We start from the raw sequence: 26,343 nt of genomic DNA on the forward strand, positions 1-26,343 counted from the left end.
AGAGCGAATTTTGAAAGCAAAATACCAGAAAATAAATGTTAGAACATTTTGACAGAGATCATGTTCTGTAATATTTCTAAACCTGTGCAAAATATGCGCAAAAAATCATTATTAAGAATTCATCAAATCAAACAAAATTCTCACACAAATGAAATATAACACTCTTCTCACAAGTTACCGAGTTTAATGAGTGGTACACCTTCTCTCTACAGAAATTATATATTTATTGGTTAATCATGGCATGAAGCAACATTCACAAACCAACCCACACAAAAAAAAAGAAAGAAGCATTGGAAACTCCTAATGGAAAGTGGTCCTGGATGTCTGAACACTAACTTTATGAAATGGACTGCTGGTGATGGTGATTCAAATTAACCATTTATATTTGGGAAAAAAACAATCTTTAAATGAAGAAACAAGGAACTGCAGATTCTGGTTTGCTAAAATGACTGGAGTGCTGGAGTAGCTCAGAGGGTCAGGCAACATCTCAAGCGACATGGACAGGCGATGTTTCAGTTCTGGAACGTCACCTATCCATGTTCTCCTGAGATGCCGCCTGACCCCCTGAGCTACTCCGGCAATCCGTGAAATCTTTCAATGCAGGTAAACCAAATTACAGCATAATTAGCAATGGACTCAGTATTAATGAAAGTCTTAAATGCCCGAGGTGTTTTTACCTGCTTAAAGAGCTTTTCAGAATGTTTTATCATTAGAACATTTTAGTCTTAGTTTTTTTACTTTTGAATCGGGGGAATTAATGAGAATAAAACATGGGATTAATGTAAGTTTACTGTAATTGGGTGGTTGATGGGGTCAGCATGAACTCGGTGGGCCGAAGGGCATGTTTCTGTGCTGTATCTCTATTACTCTATCACTACAAGACAACTAAAGTGAGTTACAAGATATGCTATTGTGCATCATCTGCAATTTCTGTGTTTTAAATATCATTAGTCTGTTTTTATCCATGAATTTAAAATGTTTCCAAAGAATGAACCAAACTGATGGTTTTGGTTCAACTTCCAATGAAGTGAGTCCATCAATGCTGGAACTAGGGAATACATTTAACAAACCATTTAGTTTGTTTTGTGAGAAATTCTATCTTCTGAAATAGTATTTTTGATTTTTGTCTCGAGACTAAATGCCTGCATTAAATGTTCAACTGGTCAGTGAAGTGTAGACAGGACTGTGTAAAAGCTGCTCTTACTAATAAATGTTTCCTCATAATACATCACGAATTCCTGCCCTGGTACAGGTTGTTCTATTTTCCACGTCAACATTGTTTCCCTGTGGAATCTTGCCAAAGTTTTGCCAACTTGCCAATCACTGCAGTAGTTTCCACCAGTTTTCTGCATTGGGTCCCATGTCTGTTTCACCTTGCTTCTATCTAAACTCAATGACTCTGCTATAAACAGAAAATAAACTTAAATTGGCTGAGAAATATAATGCAAATGTGAAAGCCAAGCTACACAACTATATTTTTCTAGTTGACACAACTACAATCTTACTGAGAATAGATTGCTGTTATAGTGTAGGTAGTTTCCGTGTGTTTCCATGTGTAATGCATGGAAGCATTTCATCTCTAACTTACAGACCGTTACAACCAGTGAGTCTGGAACGTTACAGATTGTGGTTGACTGGTTTCTTGACTAGTTTCAGGATCGGTTTGCCAGTGTCCTGCTTTGCGTTCAACTTTCCTCTTTACTTGTTCACCTGCCCGAGTGAGCGTTTAGTTCCCTTCACCTTCTCACGCAGATGGTTGATGGACTTCTCCAGAGACTTCACTTTCTGGTTGAGCATCCGCACCCGGTCTTCCTCCTCGTAAAGGGCATTCTGCACGCTTGAGCAGATGGGCTAAAGGAGACATTGAAGGCATTAAGAAGTGTAATAAAGTTAGCGGGCATTTTACGTACCGGTGGGTTTTCTATGTCGTGAAACTCCGAGGAGCCAATCAAAATGGCCGGTCAGCAAAGGAGATTGCCTACGGCAGCTTTCGACTGCCTGTAAGTAAATAGCGACCCCACTCCACTGCCCTTCGACCAAACGGCGACCTATTTTTAGTCGAGGCCGGTTTCAATCACGATGAAAAAAAAGCAGCAACCTAGATGAAGCCTTGACCATGCGGAAACCACTTTCGACCATTAGGGAGAGTGAGCAAAACCTCCTGTGACCTCATGGCGACCTTGCAGTGACCAGGGGTGGCAGGCAAAGTCACCAGAGGATGCTGTGGAGGTCTCCTAAGTGGACAGGCCCTAAAGGATACACAGCTTACTAATGCAGAACACTCATGTGTTTCACTTGTTAATTTTTTTCATCACTATCACAATATATGCTTTTTTATTTTTTTATTGAGGTTTAATAGAGGGAGGAGATGTAAAACAACTTCAGAAGTCTGTGATGATCACCCCACATCCAAAAACCTGAGGTATTTAGCTGCACCATATGAATCAAAACCACCAAAACTGATTTACAATGCAAGACAATAGACCAAAAAAAATGGAGGAATCACATTCTGTAGTTGGAATATTAGGGGTGCGAATGATCCAATTAAGAGGGGCATGACTGTGGCCCAGTTAAAATCATTAAATTCGGACATAGCTTTTCTGCAAGAAACACACACGAAACAACAAACACAGATGAGACTGAAGGCAAATTGGATAGGTCAAACTTACTATTCGTCATTTACTTCTAAAGCAAGAGGTACGGCTATTATTATTCGGAAAGGTATACCATTTAAATTAAAGAATACTATATCTGATAAAGAAGGAAGGTATACTATTGTTGTGGGAGAAATTTATTCCACACCACTGACTATGATAAATATTTATGCTCCAAATTTTGATAACCCCCAATTTTTAAAGAAAATTTGGGATATAATATCAGAGCATAATTACCAAAATGTAATATTAGGGGGGGGAATTTTAATTGTGGATCCATATTTGGACAAATCAATAAAACCAAGGAAGGGTAATTCCAAATCTAAGACTAAGAATTTTTAAATACATATATAAAAAATACTAATATAACAGATGTATGGAGAAAAGTTAATCCAACCGGAAGGGAATATTCGTTCTATTCAGCGGTACATAAAACTTACTCACGAATTGATTATTTTTTAGTGGATACAAAATTAATTCCATATACGATTAGTCCTAAATATCACAATAGTATTATTTCTGATCATTCCCCGTTGACTTTTACATTAAAAGTTGAGGGAATGCCGGGTATAAAACCTTTTTGGAGATTCAATGTACAAATATTAAATAACCCACAAGGTCATGAGTATTTAAAACAACAAATGAATTTTTTTTTTAGACAAATGAGACACCAGGTATTTCACCATCTTTATTATGGGAAACTTTTAAGGCATTCATCCGAGGAGATTTAATTTCATACCAAAATTTTCAAAATAAAATGAATACGACAGAACAACGGACGTTAGAACAGGAAATTAAACTGTTCGATTTAGATAATGCAAAAGATCCAACCATAGATAAACATAATAAGATTACATTACTGAAATTTAAACTTAACCAAATTTTATCGGCAAGAGTAATAAGATTATTCCAAATTACAAAACAGGTACATTTCGAATTTGGTGACAAGCCACATAAACTTTTAGCTCGGCAACTGAAGAAACAAGAAAAGGAAAATACTATCATTAAAATTAAATCAGAGAAAGGTGAACTGCTAACACTACCCAAGGATATTAATAAAAGGTTCGCTCAAATTTATCAAAATTTACACACATCTAAAACTAAAATAGAAGACAGTAGAATTATACATTTTCTAGATAACTGTAATCTGCCAAAACTGGATATCTTAGAACAAGAGGAACTAGGGGCTCAGATTACAAGTGAAGCAATAGGAGAAACAACAAAAGAATTGAAAAATGGGAAGACGTCAGGACCAGACAGGTTTAGCAATGAATTTTATAAAAGATTTCAAGAGATAACGGTCCCACACTTACTTAAAGTATATACTCATGCTTTTACCGAAAATAAACTACCAGAAACACTAGCAGAATCTACAATTACACTTATACCAAAAAAAGATAAAGATGTAGAAGAACCGGGCTCATATAGAGCCATATCTATCTATTATTATATAAAACTCTCGCCCCATCCGTCCGACATCCGTCCGGCTGCCATTCTGCCTTTCGATTCGTTCCCGCCGTGCGATGCCACAATGCCCGATGCTCGCAGACGTCCAATCACGATGCCCGGCGCTCCCAGACGTCCAATCGGAAAGGATCAATTTACATGTACGGTTTCCGGCCGCATTACTCCCATTGATTCCCTGCAACTCCGAAACCAGACGCGGAATCGCCGACGTCTTTTCCATTTCGGTAGAGATTTCACTTTTCATTCTAAGTATCCCCTCCTCATTACATTTCGTCGTGTTAAAAGTGCACGTTTTTAATCAAAACCCCCCCCCCCCCAAAATAAACTGGCATGATGTCACAATGCCCAATGCCCGCAGATGTCCAATCGGGATGCATCCATTTACATATGCCTTTGAACCAGCCCCAGCCCCTGATGACCGTGTCATCATGTGATGACACAATGCCCAATGCCCAAAGACATCGTTGCCATAGAGAAGGTTCACCAGACTGGTTCAAGGGACGTCAGGACTTTCATATGAAGAGAGACTGGATACACTCGGCTTGCACACGCTAGAATTTAGAAAATTGAGGGAAGATCTTATAGACTCTAATGTTCCTATGTTTCCCTCTCCACAAAACCCCCCCCCCCCACTCTAACCCATCACTCTCCTCCACACCCCGTTCACTCTCTACCCCACACCCTTCCATCTCCCCCCTCCCCCAAACCCTCTGTCCCTCTTCCCACACTCCCGCAAACCCCTCCCAACGCACGCTACCACTTCTCTCCCCATTCCCCCTCCACTCTCCCTCCCCACTCTTACCCCTCTCTCCCCCCAAAACCCCCCTCCCCCTCCCTCCCTCCTCCCCTCCCTCCCCATCCCACACATCTCCCTCCCCATCCACCCCTCTCACCACCTACCCCGCTCTCCTTTAACCTCCAAAATCTGCCCCTTTTCAACCTCCTCCTCTCCCCACCTACCCCTCTTCTCACCACCCCCCCACCCACCTGTGTGTTTGGGGTGTGGTTAATGTAAGTGTGTTGCCGCAGCCGCCCCCAACCCACCACCCCCCCACCCCCCCAAAACCGCCGTTGGGAAAACAGACCCAACGGGTCTGCACTTGGTCTAGTCACTTTTAAATACAGATCAGAAAATTTTAGCAAAGACTTTAGCAAGAAGATTGAGTAAATATATTAATAAATTGATAAATCCGGACCAAACGGGGTTTATACCTAAAAGACAATCATCTAATAATCTGAGACGCCTTTTTAATATAATGTATTCACATAAAACGGAAAAGGAAGATTTATCAATTGTCTCTCTGGATGCAGAGAAAGCATTTGATCAGGTAGAGTGGCAGTACTTATACAAAGTACTCCAAAAATTTAATATGGGAGAGAATTTTATCAGATGGGCAAAATTATTATATGATAAACCAACGGCAAGAAAATTAACTAATAAAATGTTATCTCCAAAATTCCAATTATCGAGGGGCAATAGGCAGGGATGTGCATTATCACTCCTGCTATTTGCCCTTATGATAGAGCCTCTGGCTGAAAGGATAAGAATGCATCCGAATATTCAGGGATATAACACTAAAGACTCAAATAATAAAATTTCATTATATGCAGATGATATACTTTTATATATTACAAATTCACAAATGAGTATCCCAACATTATTAAATTTAATAGAGGAATTTCGGGTATTTTTCAGGATATAGAATAAATTGGAATAAATGTGAAATTATGCCATTAAAGCCTCAGAAAGCGACTCATCTATTAAAATTTCCCTTTAAAATTGCAACCGAAAAATTTAAGCATCTGGGTATTCAAATTACCAGAAGATATAAATCATTATTTAATGCTAATTTTATGCCAATATTAAATAAATTGAATGCCTTGATTAAATTCTGGAAAACGCTCCCGCTGTTATTAATATGCAGAATAAACGCTATAAAAATGATTTTTTTTACCACAAATAATATACTTATTTCAATCCATACCAATATATATATACCAAAATATTTTTTTTTTAAAATATATTCTAATATTACCAACTTTATTTGGAACTATAAAGCACATAGAATTCAAAGAAACCACCTGTGTAAACCCAAAGAGATTGGGGGACTCTCACTGCCTAATTTTTTGTATTACTATTGGGCAGTGCATATTAAGAATATAATTTACTGGTTGGACAGATCTCCTCAACAGACGGAATGGATAAGAATGGAGAAAGAGGATTGTTCTCCGTGTGATATAGGAGCGATCCTCTTCTCCCCGATAAAATTGAACAACACAATATACAAGAAGAATCCAATTATCCATAATACAATACGAATTTGGAAACAAATAAAATTAACTTTAAAATTAAGAAACCTATCAGTGCTGACACCAATAGTGAATAATCCGGTATTTAAACCATCTCTTATTGATAAAACATACAAACAATGGGAAAGATTAGGAATTAAAAAGGTAGGCGACATGTATGAAATGGGAAATCTGTTATCATTTCAACAATTAAAATTAAAATTTAAACTGAATAACAACCAATATTTTAAATATCTACAGATATGTGATTTTATGAAGAAATATATACAAAGATTTCAAATTATAATTTTAGATCCACTGGATGAAGCAATGAATATTAAGGCTGACTCACAAAAATTAATATATCTATATAACAGTATTTTAAATAGAGAATTACCATCAACAGAGGCACTTAGAGAAGCTTGGGAACAAGAATTAATGATAAGAATCTCGAAAGAAACATGGGAAAAGTATTTGATATATATACATAAATGCTCGATTAATGCTAGACACAATTTAATTCAATTCAAAATACTACATAGACTATATTATTCAAAAATTAGGCTGAATAAATTTTATCCAACTATTTCTTCCATCTATGATAAATGTCTCTCTCAAAATGCCAATATTACACATTCTTTTGTTTCTTGTACAAAACTTCACAAATGTTGGTGTGATATTTTTGATATACTCACAAATTTATTTAAGATAAAAATGGAACCTCATACTGAAATGATTATATTTGGAGTAATGGGAGACAGGAACAAATTAAGCATATCCCAAAATTCATTTTTAAATTATGTGTTAATAATAGCAATAAAACTCAAACTCAAATTTTGGAAAAATACAACTATACCAACGCTCAAAATGTGGATTAGAAATATGTTGGACACAGCACACCTTGAAGAAATGAGACTCCTCCTAATAGATAAACAAGATCAATTCTTAACGAATTGACTTTTTGTATTCATGTGGTGCAACAGTATCGTAAAAATCAATTGTTTCAGGTCTGGGTGAAAGATGATCAACAATATAAAAACTCATCTCCTATTGTTTATTTGCTAATCTCTCTCTTGTTCTCTCTTCTTTCTTATTTCTCTTCCTCACTATCTCTTTTTTTTTATACACACTACACGTTTTTCTACTCTCTACTATCTCTTTCTTTCTTATTTCTCTCTTTAAAAAAAAATAAAAATTGAAGTTGTACAGAGATTGTATTATGTTAACATATATTTGGCACCTGAAAAATGGTACCACTGTATTGTACTTCAAAAAAAAAACAAAAAAAAATTCAATATTGGTGGCCAGTGGGAGGGGGGAAGATTTCTGGAGCACTAGTATGCGTGTTGTGGGCCGAAGGTATTGGTTTCCAGAGGGCTAGTATGAACATTGTGGGCCAAATGGATTTTTAGGCTGGCGGCTCAGTCATTCAGGCTTGGTGGGCTGGCAGTTCAGTCACTCAGGCCTGGTGGGCTGGCAGCTCAGTCACTCAGGCCTGGTGGGCTGGTAGCTCAGAAACTGCCAGAAATTCTGCCCAAAACAGGTGAGAGACTGCGAGAGAGAAGTGGGAGAGGGTGGAGAATCAATTTTAGAAATTTTTCATCCTTTTCTGCAGATTACAGCAATGAAGGAGGAAAGTCTATCCTGGCTTGGATCTCAAAGGGAGCCAATGAAGGGAGGGAGAAAAATGGGGTGAGGTTTAATACTTGAGGGGAAATACTTTTTTACTGATGGGCCAAAGAGACTCATCCTGGGCTAGTACAGGCCTGATGAGCTGAAGAGGCTCTTTAAAAAAAAAATCTGAGCAAAATCTCAGTGACAGGCACTTTTTCTGGACTTTTCCTGGCCTGGCACTGGCCTTTTGGGCCAAAATGTTCCTCTTGGGCCAATACGGGCATTTGGGCAAAGGGGACTGGTTTCTCTGCTAATAGGGGCCTTGTGGGCCGAGATTAGTGGTTTCAGGCATGCCAAACAACCCATTTCATTTCATTTCTATTTCAATTTCAAGCACAGGGCAGACCAAACAGCTCATTTTATTTTCTTTAAGGGCTAACACATCATTTACTCAAGTACATTGCAGACTTACAGTTCAGTTGATTCACAGCTGAATGAGAGTCATGGTCTCGCCCTCACGATCTTGCAGAGAGACGGAGTCATGTCCAGGCATCCGGGGTTTTATAATCTTGCCCCCTCCCCCCGAAGGGGCGTTACCATAATCGGGGAGGATGGGGTTGTGTGGGGAGGGCGGGTTGTGGGGGGACGAGGGGTGTTGTGGGGGGAGGGGGACGTGGGGGAGGCGAGGGAGTTGTGGGGTAGAGGGGGGGTTGTGTGATAGAGGGTTGTGTGGGTGGGGGGGCATTGTAGGGGGGCATTGTGGGGATGCGCATTGTGGAGGTCTGTGGGCAGGAGGGAGAGCAGGGTATGGGCAGAGAGGGGTTGTGGGGGGGGAGGTTGTGGGGGGGAAAGGTTGTGGGGGGAGGGGTTGTAGGGCGGAGTGGTGTGTGGGAGGAAGGGGTGTGTGGGAGGGAGGTATGTGTGGACAGAGAGGTTGAAGGGGGGTGAGGGGTGCCTAAGGGGGTATGTGTGGGCAGGGGGGGTTTGGAGGAGAGGGGGTGTGTGGGCATGGGGTGTGGGCGAGGGGTGCATGTGGGCAGGGGGAGGATTGTGGAAGGGAGGGGTGTGTGGGGGGGTTGGGGTGTGGAGGGTTGGGGTGTGGGGAGAGGGGTGTGGGGACAATGAGCTCGGAGAAAAGAAGGGGAAGAACCATGGGGAGAATGCCGTATTACCGGGGGGGGGCGGGTGGGCGGCAGGAGCCACAGAGGGGGACCAGAGGGGAAGTGGTTGGAGTGCGATGGGGACTCACAGCGGGTGCTGGTCGCTTTGTTGGTCATTTTACTGGTCGTTCTTCTCCGCTGGGAGTCTCTTCTTCCTGTTTGGCGACATCTCCGACGGCGCTGGCTGGACTGGGCCGGGTCGGGCCCATGTGCGGACGTGGTGTCGAAGGACGAGAAGCCGAAGCAAAGAAGTGGAAGCCAAACAACCGAATGGAAATGAAGCCGATACACCAAATAACCGAAAGCATACAAAGCCGAAACACCAACTAACCGAAAGGGTGGGACGCCTATAAGCCAACTCACCGAATGGCCGCTGCTGAAAAGGCACCTACCCGAAAGGCTGCGTCGCCTACTAGCCAACGAACCGAATGCCGCTCAACAGAAAAATCAAATAACAGACATGACGTCGCCAAGGGGCGGGACTTGTCAGCGATTGGTCCAGACCCCCACATCCATCACATCACTGGCCGGTGGAGACGTTAGGGTAAGGGTCATTTTCCCACACAAGCCATAGGTGTTTGGGCAATCTGAACCCAAGCACCAAGTTGTAAGCGGCCAAAGGTGCGCATCCCTCGAGACAGCCGAATTAAAACCCCATCCTGTGGGAAGGGCTTGCGGCAGCTGGTTTCATTGTGCCTTTGTTGGTTAGGTGCTGTCCTTTCACATGGACCCCTGTCAGTGCCAATTTTCTCAACTTACATAGCTGCACTGCATAAGTGTAGTCACACCAAAGATAGACACAAAATGCTAGAGTGACTCAGTGGGACAGGCAGCATCTCTGGAGAGAACGAATGGGTGGCATTTCGGGTTGAGACTCTTCAGACTCAATCATCAGGTCTGAAGAATGGTCTCGACCCGAAATGTCACCCATTCCTTTTTGTGTCCATCTTCAGTTAAAACAGTTTACAGATTGTGAAATTGTTCGTTGTCATCGGCCCACCAGGGAATGTGTGTGTCCCTACATGTTTTAAAAGTGATTTATTATGCCCCGAGCCATCTGTCCCCACGCCCGAGTTGGGGAGGGGGGTGTCAGGGTCCAGGGGTTGGGGGAGGGGGAGCGGTGAGTTTGCTTTTTAGGCGTCCCTTCCTTTCGGTTAGTTGGCGTTTTGGCTTTGTTTCCATTCGGTTATTTGGCTTCCACTTCTTTGCTTCGGCTTCTCGTTCTTCAACGCCATGTCCGGGTACCAGTCTGGTCATTCAGAGCCTTCCGCAGCTGCAGTAAAGACACAGTGGGGGGGGGGGGAGAGAGATCTGGTTGTGGGTGGGCAGGGGGAGGGTTCTGAGGGGTATGTCGAAGGGAGGGGTATGGGGGCAGGGGAAAAAGAGCTTGGAGAAAAGACGAGGAAGAGCCATGGGGGAGAGTGCGGTATTACGGGGCAAGGGGGCAGGAGCCAGCGAGGGGTACCAGAGGGGAAGGGGTAGGGGGTGCGATGGGGACTCACAGCGGGCGCTGATCACTTCACTGGTCATTCTCCTCTGCACGACTCACTCAGTACGGCCCGGTGATTAACAGCGGGTGCTGGAAGCGGCGCTACCTTCATGGTGACTGACAGGCGAGAACACCAATCTGCTGATCTCACGATTTTGTAAACCTTCATAACTTTTGTAATATTCCATCGATCGGAACAAAACTTGGCGCGCTTGGAGCAGAGGGGAACGGTTAGTACGGTGGTGAAAAAAATCCTAGTGATATAGGGTACCGTCTTTGCTCAGATTTAAAAACAATGCAAACCAGAAGAGGACAGATAAGAGTTTTAGTAATACTATAGATGATATAGATAGATAGATATGAGCAAGTTCTGATTTGTACCTAGAGATGATGTTCGCCATGTTAAGTCATACCAAAATGGTCTGGGCATTCACAGGCACTATTCATGTTCATATGTCTGTAAATTTCCTGGCATTTGGGTTGTACTAAATGAGGTCATTTTCTCGTTCTACACAGTTCCATCCACACCTTCAAGTTATTGGATCTCGAAGTTCTATATTATTTTTTTTTTTTTTTTTTTTTTTTTTTTCCTTTTATTTTTTATAGAAAGCGAGAAAAAGAGAGGGTAGAGAGTTACAAATAAAAAAGAAAGCAAAAAAAAAACAAAAAACAACACAACAGAAAAACAAGGGAGGTGGAATGGGTTACCTGTAATACATCAATGGAGATAGGTTCGTAGGTTATAAAGTATAGTGTATAGTTTTTCATCTGTTCCTGAGTTCAAGTTTCAGCTGGGTCCTCGTGCTGTGCCAATCTATCCCTTCAGATAGTTAATGAATGGAGCCCAAATTTTATGGAAAAGATCTTGTTTGTCCATTAAGACAAGTCTAATTCTTTCTAAGTATAGGGTCTCCGACATTTCCGTAATCCACATTTTAATTGTGGGGATTGTAGGGCCTTTCCAAAATTTTAATATTAATTTTTTTCCGGTTATTATACTGTAATTGAGGAAGTTTCTTTGGTTTGTTGTGAGTGTTAAGCTTTGTTCTGATATTCAAAGTATTATTAATTTTGTGTCTGGGTCCAGTTATGTATTAATAACTTCTGAAGTTATTTCAAAAATATCTGTCCAGAAATGTTTAAGTTTTTTACAGTTTGCAAACGTATGTGTTAAATTAGCCTCTAAATGTAGACATTTATCACAAATAGGAGAGATTTGTGGGAAGATTCTATTTAGTTTTATTTTAGAGAAGTGTAGTCTATGTAAGACCTTAAATTGTATTAAAGTATGTCTGGCATTTAATGAACATTGATGTATTTGTTGTAAACTTTCGTCCCACATATCTTTCGTGATAGGATGACCTATTTCATTTTCCCATTTGTATCTATATGGTTCGGTCGGTGGTACCTCGTTATTTAGTAGGGTGTTATAAATATAAGCTATTAGTTTTTCAGTATTAGGATGCTTGTTCAGACATTCATCAAGAATTTCTGATTCCCTATTCCTGTAAACTTGTGTATTAGATTTAACATAATCTCTAATTTGTAGATATCTGAAGAAATTATTTGAGTGCAGTCCATAATTCAGTTGTAACTTGAAATGAAAGAAAAGTACCTTTCCCATAAAGATGTCCTATATTTTTGATTCCATGATTTTTCCATTGTGTGAAACCTTTGTCCATAAAGGATGATTTGAATAAAGGATTATTTACAATGGGAAGGCAGAGTGGTATATTATTCAATTTTAAATCTTTTTTTATTTGTTTCCAAATTCGTATTCCACTATGTATTATGGGGTTTTCTTTATAGGTTTTTTTGTGCAGTTTTGTGGGGGCAAATATGATCGGTCCAATTTCAAAAGGTAGACAGTCTTCCTTTTCCATCATTAGCCAATCTGGTTGTTGGTCCATTTCTTCCAGCCAAAAATTCATGTTTTTAATATGGACTGCCCAAAAATAAAATAAGAAATTTGGCAAAGCCAGACCTCCATTTATCTTTGATTTACATAAATGTTTTTTACTTATTCTATGATTCTTATAATCCCAGACAAAACTTGTAACAATGGAGTCGACTTTTTTGAAAAAAGTTTTTGGGATATATATCGGAATTAATTGAAATAGGTACAGCAGTTGCGGTAAAAAAATCATTTTTATAGCATTAATTCTCCCAAGCATTGAAATGGGGAGTGTTTTCCAGTATTGAATATTCTTATGTAGTTTATTCAGTAAGGGTGGGAAATTTAGTTTAAATAAAGAGGTATATGTCTTAGTTACATAGATTCCTAAGTATTTAAATTTATCTTTAACTATTTTAAAAGGGGATTGTTGTATTGTATGTAAATTGAATTTTGTTATTGGCATGATTTCGCTTTTATTCCAATTGATTCTATATCCCGAAAACTGACCAAATTGAGTTATTAGATTTAATAGGTTTGGAATACTAGTTTCTAATTTTGTAATATATATTAGTATATCATCTGCATATAAGGAGATTTTATTCCTTGTGTCTCTAGTATTGTATCCAAATATTCCTGGATGGTTTCTAACGCTTTCTGCTAGGGGTTCGATTGCAAGAGCAAATAATAGTGGGGATAGTGAGCATCCTTGTCTACAGCCTCTAGAGAGATTAAATTTAGTTGATAACATTTTGTTTGTTAATATTCTAGCTGTTGGGTTAGAATATAACAATTTAACCCATGTACAGTACTTCTCTCCTAGTTGAAATTTTTCCATCACCGAAAATAAATATGGCCATTCTACCTGGTCAAGTTCTATATTTTGACTATTATGGGAGCAATCTCAGCTGAATTAGAAGCAGATGGCATTTCTGGTGAAAAGGAATGTGTGACATATCGGGTCGAGACACAAAACGTTGTCACCGTCTCCTCGCTAACAAATTAATTTATTCTACATTTTCTTAGGACCTCATCCCCTTTTGATGTCTCGTATTCACACCTGATCCTTCCATATCTCTGTGTCTTCTCCCCTGACTCTCAGTCTGAAGGAGGGTCTCAATCCAAAACTTCACCCATTTCTTCTCTCCGGAGATACTGCCTGTCCCGTTGAGTTACTCTAGCATTTTGTGTCTATCTTCGGTTTAAACCATCATCTGCATTTCCTTCCTGAAACAATAATAACATTTCCTGACGGGGCCTCTCAGAACGTACTGCTGACATCACACCCGCCTTCCAGAGTGCCCAGAAAGAGTGGTAGAAGCAATGTGGAGTGTTTTTCTTTCTACATTTTAACTGCTGAGACACGTTCCATGAGTGGCTATAGAGATGAAACAGCTGCAGTATTTCATTACTAGAGGTGTCGGGGGTCAATGATTGTCCATTCATTGTCACAAGAACAACTCTTCACGGACCCGCCTAAAAACAGTGTTTATGCAGCCTCAGATGTTCCTAAGCTGACTTCACACAAACCAACCTCCCTTCTATTGACTCCATTTATACCTCAAGCTGCCTCGGCAAGGCCAGCAGCATAACCAAGGACAAGTCGCACCCTGGCCACTCCCTCGTCTCCCCTCCCCCATCAGGCAAACGGTAAAGAAGTGTGAAAACGCACACCTCCAGATTCAGGATCTTCCCAGCTGTTATCAGGCAACTGAACCATCTTACCACAACCAGAGAGCAGTGTTGAACTACTATCGACCTCTGATGGCCCTCAGACTATACTTGATTGGACTTTGCTGGTTTTACCTTGCACTAAACGTTTTCCCTTATCATGTATCTATACACTGTAAATGGATAGATTGTAATCATGTATTGTCTTTCTGCTGACTGGTTAGTAAGCAACGTAAAGCTTTTCATTGTACCTCGGTACATGTGACATAACCTAAACTGAACTTCACTTCACTATGACACATGGCATTCTGCAGGAAGACCTGTGGTCACACGCTTGTGCCTTGACAAGTATCTCTGTAGAGTTCAAGCCAACGTTGATTCTTCTGTGTTAACTATGATTATAATTCACCACCGGATTTGTTTACTTTACAGGTACAGCACGGAAACAGTCCCTTTGGTCCACTGAGTCCACACCGACCAGCAATCCCCGCACACTAACACTATCCTGCAAACTGGGGACAATGTTACGATGTTGTTACCGAATCCAATTAATCTGCAATCCTGTCTGTCTTTGGAGTGTGGGAGTAAACCGGAGCACCTGGAGAAAATCCATGCAATCACAAACCATACAAATACCACCCATAGTCAGGATTAAACCCAGGTCTCTGGCGGTGTAAGGCAGCAACTACAACGCTGCACCACAGGGCTGCCCCAATCCCAATGGACCTTGCCAAGAAGCCACACATGGTCTCAATCGTGTCTCACTGCAGCATCAGAGAGGTCTTCAGACATTGCATTTCATCTGCGTTGATTTCAGTAACAGGAGAACTCCTTGGCATTGGAGCCGGCCACAGACCACTCATGTAGCCAAATGTCTTGGATGTTTTTAGGAACAGGAAAGTTTTCTGGTCTCCCAATGCATAAGTCATTACACATTATAAGAAAGATTTCCATTTGGGCAATGCCATGTGTCTGGAAAATGTAGTTGACTCCTTAATTCTGTGTGAGACTGCACTGGCAAATATTTTCAGTGACCAGAACTGGCCTGGGTAGATGCATTCTAGGGGGCAAATGCAACTCGCTGTCCACTCACCTCCTGCTGTGAGTACAGGTTACACTGAGAGCTGTGCAAGTACAAAGTTACAGCAGATAACACCATAGGTGAGGTTTTGCCTAGATTTTGGGAGGCAGCACGGAAACAGGCCCTTCAACACACCGAGTCCATGCTGACCAATAATCACCCCGTACACTAACACTATCCGGCACAATTCACAATTTTACTGAAGCCAATTAACCTACAAACCTGGTAGAAACAAAATGCTGGAGGAACTCAGCGGGACAGAGTTACTCCAGCATTTTATGTCCATCTTCTGTGTAAACTAGCATCTCCAGTTCTTTCCTCCACAATCTGCAAACCTGTATGTCCTTGGAGTGTGGCAGGAAATTGGAGCACATGGAGAAAATGCATGAGGTCACAGGTAGAACGTACAAACTCTGTACAGACAGCATCAGTAGTCAGGGTGGACCCAGGTCTCTGGCATTGTAAGGCTCTACTGCTGCGCCACAGTGCCGCTCCCATTGTGCAAGTCATTGTGTTGTGTGCATTGTCTTCATGCATATCATGCATCCTCTGTAGACATCAAGAAATGGTTGAGAACACTGGGCACATGGGAAGAGCCAACTGAAGGCGCGTGCAGAACTTGTGCGGTGTCTATACAAACCTGGTTCAGGTGACAATAAACTGAACTAAAACTGAAACTAATTTTTTAATTGAGATCCAATATAAGTGACAAGACATGATGGGCCATGTCTGGTGAACACCTAAGTTGAGGGCGTTGACAGAGGGCAGAGGGTAGAGCACAGTGGGTAGAGTGCAATGTGTAGAGAGCCTCCTTCTCCCCTTAGTACCACAATAGATAAAACAGCTTCTGAGTTACCTTTGAAGGAAAGCATTCACTAGTCCCTGCTATAATTACTGGTTCGTTCAGCAGAGGAAACCAACTGCATCATGTACAAGATGAGATGTACAAGGGTGGCACGGTGGTGCAGCGGTAGAGTTGCTGCCTTACAGCGCCAGAGACCCGTGTTCAATCCTGACTATGGGTGCTTGTCTGTACGGAGTTTGTACGTTCACTCCGTGACCTGCGTGAGTTTTTTCCGGAAGCTCGTTTAACTCCCACACTCGAAAGACATACAGGTTTGTAGGTTAATTAGCTTGGGAAACTTGTAAAATGTCCCTAGCATGTGTAGGATTGTGTTAATGTGTGGCGCGGACACGGTAGGCCAAAGGGCCTTTTCTGCGCTGTATCTCTAAACTAAACAAAACTAAATTAAAATAAATGGGATGAGATCGCTCAGTCTATTTGGGCAAATAGATCTGAAACAGGCAATTTAGGCAAATTGGATAATCTTTTATAAGGTCTATACTGAGAAGACCAACGGAGATACAAAATCCAATGATGACACATCTTGAACACAAGCTAATATACATGGCATCCATTATATTGTGAAGGTACATAACGATTCAATGATAAGCCTTTTCTGGATATGAAAGAATCAAACTAATCAAGGATGTCCTACCTGATTATGCTTTGTCAGTTCCCACTCGGGTGAGTAGGTCTGATGACTGGTGCCGCTGACACAATCGGTGAACTGGAAGTGGCTAAAGAACATCTTATGGTTTTCGGGGGTGTCAGGGAAAATTGGATCCTGGTCATTGCTTCCATCTATCACCAAGTTGTCATTTTCATCCTCCCTAAAAGCAAAGGAAATTTCATAACCTTAGTCAAGGCAGGTCACCATGTTACAGCACTATAATATTCTGGCAATTGAACTAAAATTGATGGCCACACATGCCAAGCCTCAATCTCGCAGATTTAACCTACTTCTCCTTTGACATCTGCAGGACTTTGATCAAATAGTAAGACTGGCCCTCAATGAAAACAGAATTTAACATTCTGAATAAAAACAGAATTTAAAACCTTCAAGCACTATGAATCAAAGGATCAACAGTCTAGATAGACAGAAAATGCTGGAGCAACTCAGTGGAGATCTCTCCAGAGATGCTTCCTGCCCGCTGAGTTACTCCAGCATTTTGTGTCTATCTTCGGTGTGAACCAGCATCTGCAGTTCCTCCTCAACAAACAGTCTGCTGGAGGAACTCAATAGATCGAACAGCATCTGTGGGGAGAAAGGACCAATTATTTTTGTTATGAAAGGCTGGAATTAGGATTTTTCAAAGGAGTTACCTAAAAGCCACGATGTCCTGGGATATCATGTAACTGAACTGCAATCTGGCATAAACTGACAAATCTAATTTTTTAAATGGAATGTAAATGGAAGGAATAGAGACTGTTGCATGTGGAGAAGGAATCTTTCCAGGCACTCCTTACAAGAAGGATGAGGAAGAAGTAACCCGTGGGGTTGAAATGAGAATCCTTGTCAGGTTTTTGAAGGAGAGTGAGATGATCGCTTCACTTCAGTGCTGATCTCAATAAAATACTTTTATTATTATGATATTAACACAAAAATGCAAAATAATATGAATGCTAGAAAACTGAAACTAAAACAGAAATTGCTGGAAATATCAACAGACGAGCCAGCAATTGTGGGGAAAGATACAGCTAATGTTTTAGGTTAATGTCCTTTCACTAGAGCAAAATATACTTTGTTTCTAAGTAATAAACTTGAGATAGAAATGTTGAAATAATGTATTATACCCATCACATCAATGGAATCAGCCGAGCAGAATAGGCTGATCTTTTATATAATCTGTCACAAAATATAAATTTACTGCACAGAATTACACAAAGGTGGCCTTCAAACTCACCCTTTGCTGGGTTGTCTGCTGTTTATAAGTTAATGCAACTAATTTTAATCAAGGTGATATCAACTAACTTTATCTTGCTATTAGTTAATGGAGAAGATGTTGACTGATAGAGGTTTGATATTGTAATTACACCTGATGCAGAATTACAATACATAAATATTCTTATATTATCAACCTTATTAATTCAGCTTTTAATTTCCTTGTGAAAGCTTATGTAAATTAAACAGTCAAGGTCACGTCTAATGGGCAAAGTTTATTTGTTGGTTACAGTTAACTCCGGCCGAATATAGATCTCAGGACTAAGATCTCAATATTTGGAAAATTATTTGCAGGCTTATTTAGGTTGGTGTTTTTGTTGATGTGAGTGGTAGTATTTAGGGGTGGCATTGTGGCACGGTGGTAGAGTTGCTGCCGTACAGCTCTTTCAGTGCCACAGACGTGGGTTCGATCCCGACTACAGGTGCTGTCAGTATGGATTTGTATTTCTCCCCGTGACTGTGTGGGTTTTCTCCAAGATCTTCAGTTTCTTCCCACACTCCAAAGATGTACAGGTTTGTAGGTTGATTTGCTTGGTATAAATGTAAATTGTCCCTAGTGTGTGTAGGATAGTGTTAAGTGCGAGATTGCTGGTCGACGCAGACTTGGTGGGCCGATGGGCCTGTTTCCACGCTGTGTCTCTAAACTAAACTATTCTGAATGGCAGAGTTTTACAACAATATCAGCTGTGGAAAACTGACTTTAAACTGATAAGCATGTAGTGTACCAAACAGTTTTCTTTCCCTTGTACTAAACAGGTAGAGTTGTTGCCATATGGACCCAGGTTTGATCCTGACCTCAGGTGATGTCTGTGTGGAGTTTGCATGTTCTTCCTGTGATCGTGTGGGTTAACTCTGGGTGTTTTGGTTTCCTCCCACATCCCCAAAACGTGTGGGTTAGTAGATTAATTGGCCTCTGTAAATTGGTCCAAATGTGTGGGTAGTGGATGCAGAAATGGGACAACATAGAACTAGTGTCAGCATGTGATTGATGGGCCTGGACTCATTGGGCTGAAGGGCCTGTTTCCGTGCTGTAACTTTCAATCATTAATCTGGCAACATGTTAGCCTTGATATTTTTATCTTGATTTTTCTTTCTAGCGTGGTGCTTAAAATTGTGAAAACTCTTGGAAATAAGTTGATAGACTTCAGTGAAACTCAGTATGTGCTTTTATATTTATTATAAACAAAAGTAATATAGCCATGTTGATACTCGGGTATATGTGTTAGGGAGAAAGCTTGTTAAGTATGTATGTTGTTAAAATCCCCTGAAGAAAATATTCCTATTTTCTTTTCCTTTAACACATGTCAAGTTATCTTTTTATGAGCATTAATTTCCAAATCATTTTATTTGGTTTACGAGACCTTGCAAAAGAACTTTGAAGTCTGGCATCAAAATAAGATTTAAGAACCGTAAAAACATTCAGTGTAAAATGAAAACCAGGGAATTAGATGCAGAATGCCATTGGCATACATTAGCAAACTCCAAAATCTTACCACTAACATGGTTCAAGGTAGTGTGCTGGAACCAATCATCTTCACTTATTTTGACATTGTTTAGTTTAGTTTAGAAATAAAGCACGGAAACAGGTCCTCCGGCCCACCGAGTCCGTACTGACCAGCGATCCCTGCACATTAACACTATCCTACACACACTAGGGACAATTTACATTTATACTAAGCCAATAAATGGGTTATGGGGAGAATGTACAAACTCCATACAGACAGCACCTGTAGTCAAGATCGAACCCAGGTCTCTGGCGCTGTATGGCAGCAGCTCTACTGTCGCCACCCATATTGTTCTCTCCTTTGTATGATTCAAAAACACTGATGTTTTCAGATAATACCAGTGTTTTGTTTCATTTACAATTCTTCATATAACAATGCAGTTCAGACTGTTACCAGGGTTGAATTCTACCCTCCCCCCACCAATGTATTGAAGATTACCATTTGCCTGATGCTTATGGGACTGCAAATATTATAGGCACACAATTAAATACAGTAAACCCAAGGAATAACAGTCCATGGAGGGGAGGATATTGTCCGTTATTGCCGATTGTCCGCAATAATCGAGTGAGGGGGACAAAGTTTAACCTAAAGACGGGAGGGAAGAAACACAGTGCTCTGCCACAGAACATGTGGTGCGCCGGGGACGGTCCCGGTACTCACACGCCATCATGCTGCTAGATCTCTCCACTCCCGCAACTATGTCACCTGGTGCCATCTCCTTGGGTAACTGGCGGAAGTGGGGGGAGAGGGTGTGGTGCAACAGGAGCCTTGGTCCGCTGGAACCAAAATTTCTATATGGAGGCCCGTTATTGCGAGGGTTTACTGTAGTCTGAGATTTGTGCTTTCATCAAGATCACAATGCCTAAAGGGGCTGTCCCACTTGGGCAACCTAATCCGCGTGTTCTGGCGAGTTTGCCCGTGACTCATACTCGCAGCATGGTTGACACGAGGTCGTAGGAGATTTTTGTAACTCTCCTTCAGGCTCGAGAGTGGTCTCCCCGTATTCGAGGCCTCAGCTAGGTCGCGGCATATTTTTCAACATGTTGAAAAATGCCCGCGAGTAAAAAAAGGTCGCCATGGAAATAATCAATACTTTTTTTACTCGTATGTTTAGTTGTAGTAGGTCATAGTAAGTCGGAATGTTAGTCATAGGTAATCAAGGGTAGTCAAAGGTATTCGTAGATCATGCATGTGCCGTGAGTAATTACTCAGGGTAGGCAGTCAGTCGGCTTTAAAAAAATCTTAAACCACGCATGCGCAGATTGTTCTCTCCGTAAGCTGTCAGTCGACTTTTATTAAGTCTTCAAAAGCCAAATCTCTTAATAAAGTACCGTGTTTCCTGGCAATGAAAACGCACCCCCATTTTGAGTTGCTAAATTTTGAAAGAAGGCTGGTGGGATATAGAATTTCTCACGCTCAAAGAAATTAAAATAAAGAAAGCAATTTGCTCAAGGCTTCCAAATCTCCTTCATTCTGAATTACCGAATGGGTGGGGGGTGGAGGGTGACGGCAGGTGGAGAGATGGTGGGGAAAACGGGACCACATCGGGACAAGTTGAATCAGTTGTGATCTTATTGAATGACAATACTAGTTCAAGGGACCTCTACATTCATAGCACCATGGTTGTAGAAAAGATGCAGTACACCAATTTGCCAATAGTGTACTGCCTTGGCACCTACTTCCTACTCCTTTGTAGCTTAATTGGCTTCTGTAAAAAGCCCCTTGTGTGTAGGATGCGAAACTGGGATAAAGTAGTACTAGTGTGGACCTGGTGGGCTGATTGTACACTGTATTTCTAAGCAAACTTGCAAACTCTACCATTTCAGAGCACTAATGGTAATATCATCAGCTTTATTTTGCTCTACGGGTGAATGTATCATCATCCTGAATTTATAAAATATCATTCTTATTGTTTGGTGTGACACTAACAGTATAGAAAATGTTCCATTCAACATTTTAAAAGTCCCAGCTAAAGGCACTATGCCAGACTCTTCACATTCTATCGTTGCAGCCTTTTCATTCTCACTTGCCAGTGTATGTTTTTATTGTACGGTGTCGCAGCTGTAGAGTTGCTGCCTTGCAGCGCTGGAGACCCGGGTTCGATCCCGACTAAGGGTGCTGTCTGTACGGAGTTTGTATGTTCACCCCGTGACCTACGTGGGTTTTCTCTGAGATCTTTGGTTTCCTCCCACACTCCAAAAGACGTACAGGTTTAATGGCTTGGCAAATGTAAAATATTCCGCCACTCACCTGTTCCACCAACGCAACCCTTTCCCCCAAAGCAATATTCCACCACTCAGGGGAGGGGGTGTGGAGGAGGAGGAATGTGGGGGAGGGGGAATGTGGGAGAGGGGGAATGTGGGGGAGGGGGAATGTGGGGGAGGGGGAATGTGGAGGAAGGGGGTCTGAGGGAGGGGGATGTGGGGGAAGTGTGGGGTGTGGGGAAAGGTGGGGGTGTGGGGAAAGGGGGTTGCAGCAGACGCAGCTCGCATTCTGCTCACACGGCACCTTCAGCTTTTAGCCTCACGCAGCAGACCCTGGTCCCACTCCGGCTTCACTCAGAGGCTTCCAGTTCAACTCAGCAGTTTCCAGCTGGTCGTGCTGGTCTCCGCAAAAGCAGCCCACACGCTGCTCACTCTCCGTGAGCTGCTCAACACATTCCATCCCTTCAGCTTTTTATTCTGCTCACTGCCGTTATTGACAGCGGGTTCCGGAAGGGGCATTTTTTATGATTTTTAAACCTTCATAACTTTTGTACTATTTCACCAATCGGAACAAAACTTATTTGACTTGCAGGAGAGGAGAATGGTGAATAACGTGGTGAAAAATCATAGCCCTATGGGGGATCGTTTTTGTGCAAATTTTAATACATCGCAGATGAGTGTTTTAGTAATAGTATAGATAACAGGTGTCCCAGCACATACCTCTATGGAAGACCACTGTCACAGACCTGCAGCCAGAATAACACTCTTCCACCACAATCCTCTGTCTTCAATGTGTAAGCCAGTTTTGAATCCAAACTACCAAGTCACATTGATCCCATGCATCTCAATCTACTGAATTACCCTGCATCAAATACCTTACTAAAATACATGTACACAACTTCTACTGCCCTACCCACATCAATCCTAGAGTCATAGTCAAACAGCCTGGAAACAGGCCCTTCGGCCTAACTTGGTGTAGACCTGGTTTTGATCCTGATTACAGCTGCTGTCTGTACAGAGTTTGTAAGTTCTCCCTTTGACCGCGAGGGTTTTCTCTGGTGCTCCGGTTTCCTCCCACACTCCAAAGATGTACAGGCTTGTAGGTTAATTAGCTTTGGTGAAATTGCCCCTAGTGTGTATGATAGTGCGAATGTATGGGGTGATTGTTGATCAGTGCGGACATGGTGGGACTAAATGCCTGTATCCGTGCTGTATCTCTAAAGTCTCAAATCTAAAAGTCTAAAGTCCAAACTTGCCCACACAGTAGATCTAATGTTTTTGTTACAATGGTGGGTTTATGCTATAACATAATTAATGAAGTTCTTGACACTTGGATACCCTGGCTGCTGTATTTCATGTCTCTACTTTTAAGCTTAAGCAGTTCCCTGTCACCACATTAGCACAATCCACTTCTGAAGAAAGGTCTCCACCCGAAAAGTAATCTATTCCTTCTCTCTAGGGATGCTGCCTGATCTGCTGAGTTATTGCAGCATTTTGTGTCTCTGCATTCAGCAGCGGTGCACCATTAAAGGAAAAAACAAAATTTGAGGAAACTGCGGGAAATATCAACATGAAAATCGTTTTCAGACTGAATCATCTGATAATCCTTTACCCGTATCTATCTTTACTTCTACTGAAACTCTCATCTTGACCACTTCCGGTTTGCTTTTTTCAGAAAACATTTGCGCAAAAATGGTATCCTTCATCGCTGGGATATTTCGCCACCTTACTCACCGTTCTCCTCTCCTCCAAGCGCACCAAATTTTGTTCCGATCGACAGAAGATTATAAATGTTAAGAAGGTTTAAAAAATCGTGAGTTCAGCAGATTGGTCTTCTCGCCTGTCAGTCACCATGAAGGTAACGCCTCGGAGGCGGGGCTGAGTCCACAAGTGCTGATTGAGTTCGCAAGAGTGGAGTCGGGAAAGTCTCTGTGTGGAGTCAGGGAAGTCTCTGTGTGGAGTCGGGAAAGTCTCTGTGTGGAGTCGGGAAAGTCGCTGTGTGGAGTCGGGAAAGTCACTGTGTGGTGCCGCGGCCGCTGAGTGGAGTCCCTCCCCCGCACACACTCTCCCCCTCCCCTCACACTCCCCCTCCCCACACACACACCCTTCCCCCCTTACTCCCCTCCCCTCCTCCCCACACACCTCTTTCCCCCACACATCACACCCCCCTTTATCCCTCCCCACACCACGCCACCATCCCCCACAACAACCCACCCTCCCCACACCACACCACCCCAACGCCCCCCCCCCCCCACCCCACACCAGCTCCAGCTTAAGGCCCTGTACCACTTTCCCAAGTTACTCACGAACTTTCCCGAGTTTTCCCCTTGATTCGAACTCGGGGAATGTCGGGGAATGTCGGTAGCGAGCTCGTAGGAGGCCATAGATGTTTTGTAGTGGCTTGTAATGCCAGCCTTAGGAACTTGGGGCATCAGGTAAGTCGGGACGTTTTTTCAACATGTTGAAAAATGTCCACGAGTTAAAAAAATAGCCCCGAGTACCTATGAATGGCTATTACCGTAATTCCCCGAGTTCGAATCAAGGGGGAAACTCGGGAGAGTTCGTGAGTAACTCGGGAAAGTGGGACAGGGCCTTTACTCTCTGTTTTCCTATGCTGCGATTGCACCAAGTTTCGTTCCGATCGTTGGAAGCTGGTAAGACTTATCGAGGTTTAAAAATCTTAAAAAATGTGCGTGCGCAGATCGATTGCCTCTCCTGCCAACCAGATACAATTTTCGGAGGGATCCGAAGTGGCCCAACCTGGGGCGGCCCGGCACAGAATCAGAGATGTCGTCAAACGGAAAAGGAGACTGATCCCAGTGGAGGAGAACGTTCAGCGACCAGTTCCCTCTGTGAGTTCACATCGCCTGCTGTGAGTGCTCCAGCCCCTTTCCCTCTGGTCCCCCTCACTGGCTCCTGCCCCCCTCCCCCGTGATACCACCATGATCCTCGTCATTTCTCCGAGCTCTGTCCCCACACCCTCCAACCCACCCCCACACTCCTCCCTTTCCCACCAACCCCCCATTACGCCCCCACTCACACACCAGACCTTTGCGTCCATCACATCACTTTCCGGTGGAGACGGGAGGGTGGGGGTCGTTTTCGCACACAAGCCATAGGTGAACCCGAGCACCAAGTTGTAAGCGGCCGAAGGAGCGCATCCTTCGGGACAGCCCCCAATCTCCCACAGGCACGGCCGCCCTCCACCTCGTCTTCCCCGTGTGGCCGCACTGTGACGGGCTGTGGGTCGGCAGCGTCGGGTGGAGCAGTGGTGTGGAACAGGCTGGTCCATCCGCCCACCCAGTCATTGACCCCAAACCAGGATGATTCACCGCCCCGACCCCTGGATCCCGACACACACACGGGGTGATTCACCCCAACACCCACACCGGGAGAATCACCCCTTCCCCACCCCAGCTGCGGGGACAGACGGCTCGGGGCATTGGCAGCCATAGTAAACGCTTTTAATACATGGGGGGGGACACACAAATTCGCTGGCTGGCCGATGGCAAATGTACATGACAACGAACAATTTTATCTCCTCCCACTCCCCCCCCCCCTCCCCTCTTGACAACAAGAAGCACGTTTTATTTATTGTTTAAACACAGTAATACCGCTGTCTGTATGGTTTGCTCCTTTTCCCTTTGATTGCATGGGTTTTCTCCGGGTGCTCTTGTTTCCTTCCACATTCGAAAGGTGTGCAGGAACCTTTTTCACACCAACCCAAAACGTAATATTTTCCTTTTGTCCATAGATTCTGTCTGACCTGTTGAGTTACTCTGGCATTTTGTATCTACCTTCGGTTCAAACCAGCATCTGCAGTTCCTTCCTACACACACGATACGATGCGATACATATCCCAGAAGGCAAATTATGTGTGCGTGTGTGTGGGTATATATATTATACACATCAACATATATATATATATATGGATGGATATTATCTGAATGGTGGCCGATTAGGAAAAGGGGAGATGCAACGAGACCTGGGTGTCATGGTACACCAGTCATTGAAAGTAGGCATGCAGGTCAAAGGTCAAAGTAAACTTTATTGTCAATTCAAATAATGCAACAAGTAGTTACACAGAGGATTGAAATTGCGTTTCCCCATACTCCAAATGTGCAAGTAATATTTATAACACAGACAGACTATATACCAATAAAGATAGACAATGGACATAAACATTATATAAAATATTCACAGTGTGCCAGAGTGTAGTAAAATTTTGAGGTATGTTATTAAGGTGCAATAATAAAAGGTGCAATATAGAAAAGTGCAAATAGCATACTGCAGACATTGAGTTAAAGTTATTTTGACAGTCAGTTGGTCTTTGTTTGTGTAATGTTCATGGAATTTTCTTGAGTGTGTTGAGTAGTCTGATGGCCTGAGGGAAAAAGCTGTTTTTGAAGCTGTTTTGCTCCGCTTGCTGCGTTAGCGCTTGCCGGATGGTAGGAGGGTGAACAGTTTGTGTGCTGGGTGGGTGGTGGCTTTGATGATATTGGTTGCTCTCTTGCGACAGCGAGATGGGT

At 42.4% G+C, this 26,343-nt stretch overlaps 1 protein-coding gene across 2 annotated transcripts in view; it reads right to left on the reverse strand.

The window, feature by feature from the left end:
* The window catches only part of LOC116983413 (coiled-coil domain-containing protein 3-like), a 335,069-nt gene that overhangs the window by 196,924 nt on the left and 111,802 nt on the right, over positions 1 to 26,343 (reverse strand). Inside the window, exon 3 of one of the 2 annotated variants that reach the window (XM_033037177.1) lies at positions 1,393 to 1,851. The exons of the other annotated variant lie outside the window; for it this stretch is intronic. Within the exon in view, the coding sequence (XP_032893068.1) occupies positions 1,699 to 1,851 (153 nt within the window). The 3' untranslated portion in view covers positions 1,393 to 1,698. Of the gene's footprint in view, positions 1 to 1,392; positions 1,852 to 26,343 lie in introns of those variants that run through there. 2 annotated transcript variants of the gene reach the window in all.

The sequence above is a fragment of the Amblyraja radiata genome, chromosome 18 (genome assembly GCF_010909765.2).
Source record: "Amblyraja radiata isolate CabotCenter1 chromosome 18, sAmbRad1.1.pri, whole genome shotgun sequence".
In the NCBI taxonomy this organism is placed as follows: Eukaryota; Metazoa; Chordata; class Chondrichthyes; order Rajiformes; family Rajidae; genus Amblyraja; species Amblyraja radiata.